Below are 14,413 nucleotides of genomic sequence, written 5' to 3' on the forward strand. Positions count from 1 at the left end.
GTGTGCAGACAGGGCCGTTTGAGTCTGTGTTTCGAAGCCTGTGACATCTGCTAGGTGGCCCACGGGCCTTAGGAGTGAGAGGCCCAAGCAGCCCTCCCAGGCTGCAGGAAGCGAACTTGAATCTGTGCAGCACGTCCGAACCTCCCCCACCTTTCCTTCTCTGCCTCCTTCTCAGGTGCACAGGTGATTTTAGCAGGTGCGCCCAGGCCGAGCGCTCTTCGGCCGTGTGGTGCCACGGTAAATGCCGTCTCCCTGCCTTTGGGTGTCTTCTCTAAAAGCCAGGCTTTGTCCTCCCCCACCCTTCCCCCTGGAGGTGGACGGGTGCCTGAAAGGAGGTGGAGACGCTTCGGGAGGGGTAGGTGACAGCAAGCTGTTGGGCAGCAGCCTGCCTTCTGCCGCGGGAGCGCAGTGACTGGCAGTGGCATTGTTTTAAAAAATAAAAAATCAGAAGGAGAACTCTGCAGAAGCATCCTGTTACTTTTCTGCAGCAAGTGCAGGGAGGGCCCGCCCTAAGGCCGTGATTCGTGAGCGCCCCACCGGCCCCTCAGGAGCGGAGGGTTGGCGCCCTTGGGGGCCTGTGCCCCTCTCTTGGCTCCTGACTGGCTGTTCTGTGGTGCAGATAGAAGACCCGCAGCACTCTTTCCTGGAGGGAGGAGAGCGCTGGAGACTGGGAGTGAGCTCCAGAGGAGGTTGGGGCCCCAGAGAGGTCCTGCTCCCAGCGGGAGGGAGTTGGCCTTGTACCACCTGCTCATTCACTGGGTAGGCCTAGGGCCTCGGCGTGGCCTGTGCTGATCCCCGGGGGCACCGCGGAAGGTGGCCTGCGGCAAGATCTGTCAAGTCTGGGACACTTCGGGGTGAGCTCATAACTTCGATTCTCAATTGTTAGTGTCTACTCACCTTTTAGCTGTACTGAATAGCAATCTGTTGAAAATCGTTAAATGTATGCATACAAGCATACGTGAAAGTTGTATATAAGTGTGTGATTATTTAATTCATATGCTCACACAACTAATAATTAGAATCTCAGAAATTTTGTTAAAGCCTTTTAACATTTATATTTGATTACAAATGTATTTAATTAGATTCCCCTTAAGATTGCAGACCAAAAATATCAGATTCTCTTAAATGCTCACAAAAGGAAACGTACAACCCACCTGGCTGCTCGGGGGCGGACCATCCTCCCACCTGGCATAGTTTGTGACCACGGCCCCAGGCTTCCGGTTCTCTGACCTGCCTCCTTGCTCCACAGGTGGTAGCCACCACAGTCCCGGAGATGCTCAGACAGTGGCGTGGAAACCATGTAGTGGCGGAGACCACAGTCATACACACCCACCCTCCCCGACTTCTTAAAATGGATTAAAAATGACTTCCTATTATAGTCTTCTTTCCTTTAGAAATCACTTGCCCTTTTCATTTTGGAGTTCATTGGTATTCATGGCCTTTATAGACTCAGCCTGTTCCCTTGATTATTAACTGTGTTTTCTTTTTGATGTTCAAATGGTTTCAGCCTCCTCACCCATGATTGTCCTTTTAAGCTGGCGTCTCTGTCTTGTCACTTGTACCCCAGACCTTTTGGAGCAGCCTCTGCTTTCTTGCAAGGTGGCGTTGCAGGCCCATCTTGATTCTCCCTCCAGCCCCACCCCTCACTGCCCCCCGCCCCCCACCCCACCGCCCAGACATGGAATCGGCAGTAAACCAAGGAGCCCTGTTAAGGTTTAACTCAAGTCTGGGCACCGAATTGTTGATGTGCGGAGATGCAAGGGCTGGCTTCCTTGTTGGGCCACTTTCTTGACAAAGCTGGAAGTACCATTTCTTTTTAATATCATAAAGCCACATCGACATACTCAATTTAATTCTCACTATCCTGATCATTTTTTATTTTTTTCTTTAAAAAAAACCTGTCTGGTTTCTTTGCAAGTTGCCCACTTGAATATTTATCTCCTTTAATTGTATCCTTTCATTTTTTTTTTTCTTTCGGGTTTTATTTGTAAATAATCTTTGGGTGTTTTTTCAATTACTGACAGAGCAGAAAAGGCTTTGGAGGAGGCCTGTGCCTGGCTTATATCCTGGGATGTGCTGAGCGACCCTGGGCAAGCTCCTTAACCCTCCTGAGCCCCTTTCCTCGTGGTTCCCGCCGGTGGTGGCGGGTGACTGGGGAGCAGGGGTCTCAGGAGCCAGTGAGCTGTGAAGTGTGAGATGCCTGGTGCGCGCCTGCGTTCCCTGAATGGTGCTGAGTCAGGATGAGGGGGAGCAAGGGTGGCCGACAGGTGGCGGTGAGGCTTCTCCAAGGCTGCTCCTGGGACTCTCCTACGCTGGGGTGGGGATGGGGGAGCCCAGGACCATGGAGCAGGCAGCTGCCTTTTAAGTGGCAGCAAGCCCAGGCAGGGGAGGGCTGGCATGCTCAGGAGTCAGGGGATAGTCAGGGGAAAGTGGATTTGAAGGCAGGTGGACCTGGGTTTCAATCTCAGAGTCATCGCTGCTGAGCAGAGGGAGCCCCTGAAATGGAGCAGTTTCTAAAGCGCCCATAAAGTTCACCCCTAAAGGATGCCTGTCGCCTTTGTACATCTTTGTTTACTCTTCTTCCTTTCCCACTTTCTTGACAAGGATGTGGGATCCGTGCTGTCTGTGGACTTGACGTAAGCTTTGTGCCGTGCTGCATTGCTGTTGAGAAAGGTCCCCTCCTCGCCCACCGTCACTCCTGCTCATTGCTGTGGACTCAAGGCCTTTGGGTTCCCGATGCTGGGAAGAGCTAATAAATGATGTTTCTACCTCATTTCCCTAATTACAGCTTAGAAAATTGTCCTCTTTTTTAATAGCTCACACTTCCTTGTTTCCTATTTAAAGAATTAGAGCGATGAAGATGATGCCACTAACACTCATGCACACTCACTTTGTCCCGGGATCTGTACGGGGCGCCACTCCACGCATTCATTGGTTAGAGCCTCGCCCATCTGCGCGGTGGGCATTTGCATCACCGCATTTAGCAGAGAAGACTGGGGTGTCTACGAAGGTCACAGGGAAGGCGAATGAGCAGCCTGGACCAGACCTCAGGCCAGCTGACTCCAAAAGCCCATGCTCTTAACTATGGAATTAAATTGCCTGCCATTAGTCCTGTCCGTCGGTCCTTCCTTCCATCCTTCTATCTATCCCTCTATCCATTGTTTTTTGTTTTTATGGTGATGCAGTAGGAAGAGAATATTTAAATAAGTGCACAGAAGTATAAGGTAAAAAGGGCCACCACACCTTTGTCTAAGGGGTTCCTGGCCCCGCCCAGCTTTCTGTGTTGCTCTGTGGAGTGTACATTTCCAGTTCCAATATTTCGTCTTCATTTGGCAAATTCGCATTGGACCCTCCCCTTGGCCCCAGACACATTGGCTTGGACCGTGGGAATGCCGATTTCTGAGGGCCCTGTTAGCTGTCAATTGGTTTATTTATGAGGTCTGTAATCCTCTAGAGATAACTTAAGGAATTAGAAACAAACAGAACCTTGGAAAACCTTGGGACAGTAGCCTCTGCTCACCTGTCAAGAGGACTGTCACCTGAGAGAGCCAAGCTGTCATCGCTGCCAGAGGGACGTGGTAAAGGACCGAAGGGAGAGATGAGATGTGTTCAGGTAACAGTGACAGCAGGAATTAAAATCATCATCTGCTGACTTTAAATAGGCAGGTGTCGTAGAAAACGGTAAATGTGTATCCAGTTTGGGGCCAGGGGGAGGGAAAGGTGGAGGGGGAGGCCATGGGGTCTGGTCTCTGCTTTGACCAGGGGAAATTTGGAGCTGGGTTGGGGATGCCTTGGAGGAAGAAGAGAGGCCATAGGGGCACAGGTCCTCCAGGGTGTAGGTGACAAGTGGGGACAGTGTGGCCAGAAAGAGTACCAGTTTCTTGCCTCCTACATCTTCTGAACTTTCTTGGAAGCCTGTTTACAACATGAGCAAAGGTTCTTCACCGTCTGCCTTTAACTTGCCCATCCGAGACTTAGGGAGGCTCTGATACTTGACGGGTTTAGTCAGCCACCTGGCACGTGGGAAGGTCTGCTTGTAGCACCCTGTCTGTTGCATATGCACGCCCTGGGGAGAGACACAGGGTCCTTGAGTAAGGAGGGGGGCCCCTAGAGCTGGGAGAAAATTCTAGAACCCAGGTGGGATTCAGAAAGCCAGTTTTGGGGACCTCATGACACAGCATTAAAAGGCTCATCGGCCTCCAATGATTTAGGAAGGTTGAGTTAGATTTATACTATATGTAGTATAGATTCTGCCCTAGGCTTTTTATATACATAATGGTGTGTATGCATGTGTGTGTGTATATATACATATACAGTTTTCCTTTTCATTTTCTTGATTTAGGAAGGTTGAGACTGGTTTGTATTATATATGGTATAGATTCCACCCAATTTTATGTGTGTGTGTGTCTGTGTGTATGTATATACATATATAATGTGTATGTACATTTGTGTGTATATAAATTTCCTCTTAATTTTCTTTTTTTTTTTAAGATTATATATATTTATTTTCAGAGAGAGGGGAAGGGAAGGAGAAAGGGAGGGAGAGAAACATCAATGTGTGATTGCCTCTTGAATGTCTCCCACTGGGGACCTGGTCCACAACCCAGGCATGTGTCCTGACTGGGAATTGAACCGGTGACCCTTTGGTTCGTAGGCCTGCACTCAATCCACTGAGCTACACCAGCCAGGGCTTTCCTCTTAATTTTCTACTAACATACATGCATACACATATATATACTCTCCCTCCTTCCCCCCCTTCCTCTTTGTCTGTCTCTCACCATGCAGCCATCAGCCGGCCAGCCAGCCTGCCAGCCTTTGAAGAGCTTCACCATTCAAAGTGGAGTCTGGGGACCGGCAGCATTGCCATCACGTGGGGCCTCATTAGGAATGTGGACTCTCGGGCCCAGCGAGGTCTGCTGCATCAGAATCTGCATTTCAGCAGGAGCTCCAGGTGATTCACCTGAAGCTGGGAAGCCCCGCCCTAGAGGGACATCTCCCCGCAGAAGTTTATCAATTGAGGCATTACCTGCCGTAGAAAGAATATAGGGAAGCGTCCATTTGGTCACTGTGAACAAGAAGCAGCATGTCCTCCCGGGTGTGGTAAAGGGACCCGTTTCTACTTCTCATTTGCAGATTATACAGTCCGGCACGGAAAATTGAGAGGAAAATGGAGCCCAGTCCGCACAGCGGTCATTGACCCCAACACACACTGACATTCCCTGGCCACAGGCATTGGGGCTCTGTAGGATTTTTACTTTAGGGCAGTGGTCTTCAACCCAGACACTTTTGCCTCTGGGGGACATTTGGCAGCATCTGGAGGCACTTTTGGTTGTCCCATCTTGGGGGAGAGAGGGTGGTACTTCTGGCATCTAAGTGGGAAGAGCCAGGGAGGCTGTTACACATCCTACGATGCCCAGGATAAGCCCCGACGGCACGGGATGATCCGCCCCGAACGCAGTAGTGCCCAGCTTCAGAAATCCTGCGGCAGGGGAGGGGGCTCAGCCTACAGTGAGTCCAACATCCTTCTAGTTGCCCCGTCGCTGATTTTTATGAGATACTTCAAACATGACAAACACTTAGAGCTAATAAATGCTGACTCCGTTTTTCCTTTAGGAAAGAAAACATTACAGGTGCATTTCTCAGGACAGTGTCAGAGCCCCATTCCCTCACCGCTTCCCCGGAGGCAACCACCTCTGAGACGGTGAACCGTCCCCTCTCGGCGTGCGTGTCTGGGCTGTGATCCCACCCGCGAGTGTCTGCGACGTCATGGACCACGTTGCACGGGCCGCTTTATGATGGCGTTCTCCTCTGTTTGTGTGTCTCAGGCTGTTTTTCCGGAAGTTTGGGCAAAGGCAGGAGCAGAGAGCAGTATAGTACCTAAGTGAAAATGTTTCCATTTTCTACATAATTGACATTTCCTGTAGGTGGCAGTCACAAATGTTTAAGAGGTTGTTAATGTTTGAAATCAGGCTGAGGAAAGAAAACCAGAAGTCACGGTTGCAGATTTTAAAAGGAGGCATTTTGCAAATGCAGACTCTGTCGCTGCCCAGTATGGAGCAAATGAACTTGTGCCAACATCTGCTGGAGGTGACGACCGTGACCAAGTCCCGGCCCCCCACCGCCTGCACTCTCCCCTCTCCCTGAGCGGTACCCCTCAGCCCTTGCTCTCAGCATCCTTGGAAGACATTGCCTCCATCTCTGCATCATTTTTCAGAGCCGGCCGGTTTCTATGGCAACTGATAGATTGAAAGATGAGCGGTGAGCGGGACAGGAGGCTGGAGTGAGATCTCCGGGTGGTGGTGTGTGTCCCTGACGTCACCCTGCATACGCCCGGATAGGATGATTCTGGCTACTCCCATTCAGGGCTGCTGGCCGCCCTGCTGTACTCCCAGGGCTGCCAGGGTCTCCGACAGATCTGCAAATTGCCTCCCTTTCAGCTCCTCCTCCCACCCTCCCCTGAGTTTTTCTTTTCACTGCCGCTTTTCTGATTTGGCTCCAGACTGTCACTGAGCATGCACGGCTTAATTCTGGTGTGCTTGGGGAGGCACTCCCGCCCAGGGTTCTGGAAGGGCAGGGAGGCATGGCAGCGCTATCCTTGACGCAGGTGGCGCTGTGAAGTCCACTCCTTTTCTCTGCCAGAATACTGACTATGCAGAAATTTATCGAAGCGGATTATTATGAACTAGACTGGTATTATGAAGAATGCTCGGACGGTAATTACGGCCCCTGCAAAACAGAGCAGGGATGTGTAGGGGCATTGTCTCCCGGGAGCGGGGGGAGGGTGTCCTGAAACCTTTGCGGGGAGCCAGGCGGAAGGAGGGGCACTGGAACCAGCACCACCAGCAGACATGCGTGGCTCCGACAGGACCCAGGGCCTGGTGGAGGATGGCAGGTGGGCAGGGCTTGTTCCCGGGGGAGGCTCCTGCGCAGCTGTCTAGGCTCGGCTCCGAAGCGGAGATGGTGCTGGAGTGCTGGGCTTGTGAGCATTGTGAGTTGGATGGGATTCTCTCTGGAGTGAGGGTGTGGGTGGCATTGACACGTGTGTGTGCAAGTGGAGATGTGTGTGCCGTGCTCTGTGCTGTCGGAGGGGCTAGGGAAGGGCGTATTGGAGAGGTGGCTTTCTGGATGGTCCGCGGCAGGCCCGGAGGGATCTGCTCTTTCCTGAGCCCAGCCCTGCCGCACAGAGAGGCTGGAGGAAAGGCAGAAGCAGCTCCTACCTAGAAGGTGGTTCTAAGGAATGTTGCTTGCAGGATCCCACAGAGATGGGGGTGGGGAGGCATTGGGAGGGGCAGGGAGCGACTGTATCCTTCCGTCCTGGTCACAGTTTGTGCAGGGAGGGTGTGGCACGTTCCAGAGGAGACTGGGTGGAGATTGAGTGGCTGGACCGGCCTTGGGAGGTGCATTCCCAGAGAGGCCACAGGGAAGGGGCCCCAGGCTCCCAGACTGAGGGTATAGAAACTGTGCATGTCACAGTCCACCTGCCTTCTTTAAAAGGACCCTCAACTCACACGCCTTTACATGCACGCACAGCACATGAAAAGGGCCCCGTTAATATGTACACTGGAGGGCCGGTTCCCAGCCCCACACAAGCCGCTAGTAGGTAAGGTGACTGCTTTTTAATTGAAGGGGCACTTTCAGATGGCTCGAACATGACTGCCTTTGGTTAACCTGAATGACGTCACAGGGCTGGGAGCTGGCCTCATTAGTAAGCTGAGAAACTGCCTAATTATCTCTTATCTCTTATTATTTCTGCCTTGACCATGGGCTACAGGAGAGGGGCCTAGAGGCGTTCTCGGGTGGTGGGCGGTATTTAAATGTGCCCAGGAACTCCCCTTTGAGCCCCAATGTCCCCCAGCCTCAGGTGATGGCAGTGTCGTGTTCGTTGCGTCTGTGTACCCTTTTAAGTGTCTTCAGTGATGATGATGGTGGGCAGTTCCCGAGGTCTTGAGAGGACGCGACGACAGAATTCTTGTTTCCTTTCGGATCTGTCATCCTTGAAGCACGTTCCCGTCCTATTTCCTATAGTGTGCTGCTTTTCGCAAAGCGTCATCGACCTCTTGTAGTTTCCTTGGTGATTGTCACTCACTGAACCCTCCATAACTTTGCCGAGTGTGGGCCTCAAGGAGCCACCGGCTGGGGTATTGGCTGCAGCAGAGCACCTGTCCCTTGGCCTGTGGGTGAGTTGGGCGTGGCCACGGCTCCTACAGGTCCATCCTAGGAGCAGGGGGAGGAAGGTTTCTTACTGTCTTGACCCGGTTGCTCTGCCGTTCGGCTCTCTTTACACCCTCGTGTGTGGGAACCCAGCCACTCACTCCTACTAGTCAGCCCGAAGGGTGAGACGAGGCCTGCTTTATCTGTGCATCCGTTGGGAGGGTTTTCTTACCCAGCGGTTGCTCAGTGGAGTCTTCTGGCCCCAAGGCAGCCAGGTCTGTCTTCTTCCAACAGAGAAGGAAAATGGACGAAGAGGTGACGCGTCTGTTCACGGGTAAATAAGTGTTGATTGTGATTGCTGTGTGAGTGTGTGTGGAGCAACACACGTGGCCTTTTACCCGTCATCTCAGTGTGGGTGCAGGGGAGAAAGCCTTTGGGGTAGAATTTGCTGGGACACCTGGCATTCTCATCATCCCATTTTACAGAGAGTTAGCAAAGGAGCGAGGGAAGGGGAACAGAAGCCCAGAAATACCTAGTTCGGAAAACCCACAGAGGGGGTGGGTTTCAGGTCCATGCTCATTGTTTCTGAACTTCTAACTAGTTGGATTCTTTCCTGAAAGGTTAGTCTGGATATGCCAATGGCTCCTGTTTCTGTGCATTTTTAAAATGGCAAACCAGCCTTCCTCTCCCAGGCCTCACCTTCCCGGGAAGGAGGCCAGGTAGGAGCAGACACAGCTTTGCTTGGTCTCCGTTATCATTTGGCATTTAAGTTCTTAATGAAGGAAACTTCTAGGGAACTTTCCATGCTCATAACAAAGGGGGAGTCAAATGTTTTCAAAAAAGATGCAAAATCGTCATCTATGTCAGAGTTACCGAGTCATACTTCAATCACAGGATTAGCGCTGAAAAAAGTAGTGTGATTGGGTGGGACTGTCAACCGCATCCAAGTAGGACCCCTCCTTGGAACTCGGAATTAAAAATGTCGCCGTTGTGTCTGACCTCTGAGCTTCAGGGGAGCTTTGCTCAGGGTTGGGTAACCGCATTCTTCTGTCTGACCAGTGTTAGCTGTGGAGTCATACAGTCCATCCCCCTACCCGCCGAACACACAGCGAGACCCCGGAGCGAGTGACAAGGGGCTTGAAGGGCAGGGACACAGAATGAGAAGAAATTGGAGGGGTTGGCTGGCCAGTATCCGAAGTCGTTTTGAGAGATTTGAATCAGCCAGCAGTCAACACAGTGTAACAGTGGCTTTTACAGAATTGGCGGAGTTTACGGTTTAAACTCTCGGTGTCACACAGGGTCATGGCTCACTCCACTGCAGGTGTCCCGTCTCTAATGGCAGAACCTCCACAGCCTGGCAGGTCATGAAATCACCCCCCTGCTTATTAATAAAGCAGATTCCCTGACCCACTCTGGAGAGGCTCGGAGAAACATGAATTTTTAGGACATGCTTTTGGTGATGGTCACATCAAGTGTGTGTGGGAAAGTCGCGGCCATGATCAGTGGGGACCAGCCCCTGGCACACGGGGGTCTGCACAGTACGGGGCTGGCCAAAAGTCCGTTTGTTTTTTTCCATACGGTGGCTCTAGTAGCGCTTAGTTGTCTGTTAGATTGTACTGTGACAGCTTGACAGCTGTCATATCAGCGTGCATTTAAAAAAAAACTTATCAAAATTAATGAGTTTTTGTGTAGCCATTTTAGTATCGAAGATGGAAGCAAATACATGACATTTTTGGCATATTGTGCTTTATTATTTCAAGAAAGGTAAAAATGCAACTGAAATGCAAAAAAAACATGTGTGCAGTGTGTAGAGAAGGTGCTGTGACTGATCGAACGTGTCAAAAGTGGTTTGCGAAGTTGCATGCTGGAGATTTCTCACTGGACATGCTCCATGGCTGGGCAGACCAGTTGAAATCAAGAGCAATCAAATCAAGACACGAATCGAGAGCAGTCAACATGCGACCACCCAGGAGAGAGCCGACATACTCACAATATCCAAGTGAATAAAATTATTGGTGAAAATGAAAAATGTGTCTTTCACGGAAAAAACCATACAAACTTTTTCGCCAACCCAGTAATTCTTCAGGTCTGTGGCAGAATCATATGTTGTTTCTTGGCTACACGGGTCACTTAAAAAAGACAAACTGAGCTTGTAAAGAGAGTGAGGCCTTTTTCAAAAAGGCTTGGCCTCAAGAGTATGTTCCTTAAGTTAAAGAAACAGCGCGCTTTTGTAGTTACTCTAGAGACAGGTGGCGTAGCAGAGCACTGGCCTGAAGTTGTGGGTGAGGTCTGCTTTGTGCGCCCCATGGCTGTGTGGTTTGGGCACCTCCTGGGACCTCTGTCGACCCAGAGTCTCCTTCCGGAAAGTGGGGGTAAATGCCACCCCGCCTGGAGGCACTGCGAAGAGGGCAGAGCGCGCCAACAAAGTGAGAGCTCTTGGTAAACGGTGACGTGCCAGGCCAGTGCTGAATTGTATTTTCTCAGAAACAGCACTAGTTACTAAGTTCTTTTTAAAAGTCCCTTTGAAAAGGCGCATGGTCTTGTCGAACAAGGTGTAGTATTTTGGCCTCCTGTTTCTTGCTGCCGTTATTTTTATCGTCATCCAGCCTCATTTCGTCCTTTTACGTATCACGGAATCCAACATCAGGGCGGGCGCCGGTCCAGTTCATGGCGATTTTATAAATGGGGAAACGGAGGTGGGTTGTCAGCTGTTCCTGTGACTTCTGACGTTATGACGGAGACCCAGCGCACTGCACACGGGCGGGCGGTCACGTGTGCCGTCACTCACCGGCTGGCACTGGCCTCTAAAACGCCCCCCAGGGTGAGGGTGGCTGGCGTGGGAGTGAAGTTTGGTCAGAGGTCTTGTGAGCATTCATTCTCGGAAAAGCTGTTACCAGGTTTTAAAGGCGATTTTTCTCACTTCCCCTCACTGTGTGTCCAGCAGTGTAAGTGGCCCTCCATTTTTCTGTGTGCTGTGGGGTGTGCCTTTGGAGATGGGTTAACAGCACTCTTCTGATGGCTGTTAAGGTAAAAATTTTAAAGGGGGACTTAAATATAAACGGGAAATGTCAGTCTTTACTCACCAGCTTTGCTAAAGGAGAGGGAATGCTTTCCCTCGGATGTGGCTCGGAGGCCTAGAGAGCTCACAGGAAGCCAAAGTAAAGCCCACGGTTTTCGTGCAGCATGCCGGGGTCCAGGAGGTGGGCTGGGGTCCGGTGGGAGTGCAGGCCCCGGGGAGACGCAGGTGGGACAGCTGAGAGGCGTAGAGCGCACCTCTAGAAAAGCGGGGCACCTTCAGCGCACACTCCTGCCCAGGGCGCCTTTCGGTGATGAGGCAAATGTTCTCTTCCGTTGTCCAGTGTGGCAGCCACTAGCCCCACGTGGCTCTGGAGCCCTGGAAATGTGGCTAGCGTGACTGAATTCAGGATTTCATTCCAATTTAAACGTAAATGGCCCCAGTGGCTTATGGCTGCTCTTTGGACAGCGCAAGGTAGAGCTTCAGGAAGAGGACTTCATGGTGGCGTGTGCAGTAGATCTGCAGAGGGACACCCCCAGAAAGATGTCCGTCTGCCCTGAAGGGGGGCGAGTGACTCCTTCCTCCTTTGCCCCTTCCCAGACGGTCAGCTCTGGGCCCCAGGGGCTGGTCCTCACCTCTGGGGCAATAGTCACACTGCTGCTTGACTCTCCCAGGGCTGAGCCGGGCCACCCCTAGCTCCCTTGTTGATATCCCTATGTCTCCTCGGCACAGGGAGTCCCAGGCTTTCTCCCTGGTCTTTCCAAAGGGGTCACGTTTGGCTTTGGCTTTTGGAAAAACTGCTCTTTCAGAAAAGATGCCCTTTAGCCCATCTCTGCCTTTGACCTTGAAGTGAAGGCAGATACACACGAGGTTTGAGAATTCCCTCACATCTCCCCACCTTGGGGGAGAAAAGGAGGGAGGGGAGACTTGGGTGGTGGCCCTGGGGGGTAACCCGAAGAATGATGGAACCTAGAGAAATGGGGTGACTTGGAGAGGCTAGGGTGGTCTTGTGTTCAAAATGACACATCCTAAGTGTTTTTTAAAAATACCTATTCTTTAACATTCATTATATAGTACATACAGACTTGCACACCATTGGTTAAGGGTGGCCTGGGTAGCAGTTGAAGGATGGGTACGACCAACTTGGTTATCAGTGAGGTGAGTTAACACTGTTTTCAACTCTATGAAATCAGCTTTTGTTTTCATGTATATACACAGGGCCCAGAACCCTACACATCTTATCTCCTTGCTGGAACCTCTCCCTGCTCCCTCCCCCAGGGCTTCCGTCTCATGGTCATTTGAACTGAATTAATAAGCCCAATTTGATCACATTTATTGAGATTAAAGAAAGATTTTTATCCCCCCTGAGTGTGTATCTTTATAAACATTGTGTTTAAAACTTACGAAGATTTTTCCAGATGAGGTTTTGAACTCCCAGCCACTGAATTTCTACTAAACCTCCTTTTTACAAAGAACACATCGTTAACATCATAATATGTAGCTTCCAAAAAATTAAGCGTGTGTGCACAGTCTCTAGGCTTTAGTTTTTAAGTAAAATCTGTGTTACATTCCGGCTTTCTATACTTAGAGGCCCTTGTCTATGGTCTTTGATTCATTTTTGGGGAGGCAGCAGTTCAATTTAACAGACACTTTTAGCTGCCTCAGCAGGCTCCTCCGTCCAAAGATTCATGCATGAATGAGACCTCGTCGCTGAACTTGTGCGGAGGCTCCTTCAGCATGAGGGAGGTGAGTCAGTGGAGGTGGGCTAGGTCTCCTGGCGAGGCTGCTGGGAGCAGGGAGACCTGCCACCGTGTAGCTGGGAGGTGGCTGAGACTCTGAAATTGTGGGATGTGCTGTGAAGCTCTGACACGCCAGCGCTCTGGGCCACCCTGTAGCGGGTTTAATGCAGGAACCTGCCATCTTCACTGTCACAGGCAAAACCAGACAGCGCCGAGGAATCAGTAACGAGACACGCAGTTAAACTGTGGGTTCTTCTTCTGGGCAACATTGCAAGCTAGGAGGCTATAGATATTGCCCCCCCAAGCCCCGCCCCTTATCCCAGCAATTAAAGAGCTCTTTGGCTGTGAACACAGAGATTGAGGGTGAGATTTGTGAAATGCACTTTATTTTTTTAATTACATTTTATTGTTAACGTTATTACAGTCGTCCCAATTTTCCGCCCTTTGTCTAAAATGCACTTTAAAAAAGGATCAAATGCAATGTGCTATTGCTGAGGACGGACTGGGGCGACCTTAGCCCCGCATAGGTAATGGTTACTGTGCTTCTTCTCCTGTTACAGGTTTCAGAGAGATCACTTCCTTCCTGCCCTGTTCAGGCTGCTGTCACAGATTTGTCTCAGCTTCTGAGGCAGCCCACCGGCAACCCCTCATCTGAGGGCATTGTGCAATCCCTCACCTGGCACCTCCTCTGCCAGAGCCCCACCTTTCACCCCAACCTGCTTAAGGCATGGTTCTAATTGCCCTGTGCAGTTGCTAATGAAACTTCCTGGGAGCTGCTATCACTCCTTGGTCTGGGGAAAGGGGTGGGGAAATGATTCTGGAGGAGGAGAGTTTGCTCCGAGGTCTAACACCTGCCTTCCCGCCTCCCCTCTGAAAACAGAACACCTGGGTCAGGGCTGGGCGGGGCATTCCCATTTGGACAGGTGTTTTGCCCCACCTTGCCTTGTCCCTCCTCCCGGCTCAGGGGAGCCACTCCCTTCCGGGCCTGTCCTGCCCGACACTGGGCCCAGGACCCTGTGTACACCCTCCACTCCTGCACAGCCAAGGCCTGTCCCAGGCCCCGGCCAGGGCTCAGCGTGTGCCCCTGGGGCCTGGGCCCCAGTGGCTCCTCCAGGCAGGAGGCCAGGATCTCCCCTAACAACAGCCCCTTAGGGCGATGTGTTGGCTTTGCGGTGACTTCAGCAATGTCCCTGAGAGACGAGGGAGGGGAAGAGGAATGTTTTGAGTACGCCTGCCGAGATGAAGAGAGGAGGTTCAGCCTGGAGCAGCATGAGACCCTGGGCCTCGTGGAAGAGGGTAAATTCTGCCCTTTGCACAACTCTGACCCTTTCTCTCTTAGTGTCTAGATCAGCCTGGCCGGTTCACTGGCCTCCAGCACTGTTTTTATTTTCTTAATGAGCGATGACATCAAGGGCAATGGATCGCCTGTGGTGAGTGGCGTAGTGACACTCACGTGAGGCCGCCAGGAGAGACGCACATTTCTCACACCCTGGGAGGTCCCCTCGCT

At 51.4% G+C, this 14,413-nt stretch overlaps 1 protein-coding gene across 12 annotated transcripts in view; it reads left to right on the forward strand.

Annotated features, from left to right (window-relative positions):
• The window catches only part of TRAK1 (trafficking kinesin protein 1), a 157,902-nt gene that overhangs the window by 92,609 nt on the left and 50,880 nt on the right, over nt 1–14,413 (forward strand). For 3 of the 12 annotated variants that reach the window (XM_053930409.2, XM_053930411.1, XM_053930413.1), the window contains exon 1: nt 13,896–14,202. The exons of the other annotated variants lie outside the window; for them this stretch is intronic. In XM_053930409.2, the coding sequence (XP_053786384.1) occupies nt 14,091–14,202 (112 nt within the window). In that variant the 5' untranslated portion in view covers nt 13,896–14,090. Of the gene's footprint in view, nt 1–13,895; nt 14,203–14,413 lie in introns of those variants that run through there. 12 annotated transcript variants of the gene reach the window in all.

This window comes from Desmodus rotundus, chromosome 8, assembly GCF_022682495.2.
Source record: "Desmodus rotundus isolate HL8 chromosome 8, HLdesRot8A.1, whole genome shotgun sequence".
Classification (NCBI taxonomy): Eukaryota; Metazoa; Chordata; class Mammalia; order Chiroptera; family Phyllostomidae; genus Desmodus; species Desmodus rotundus.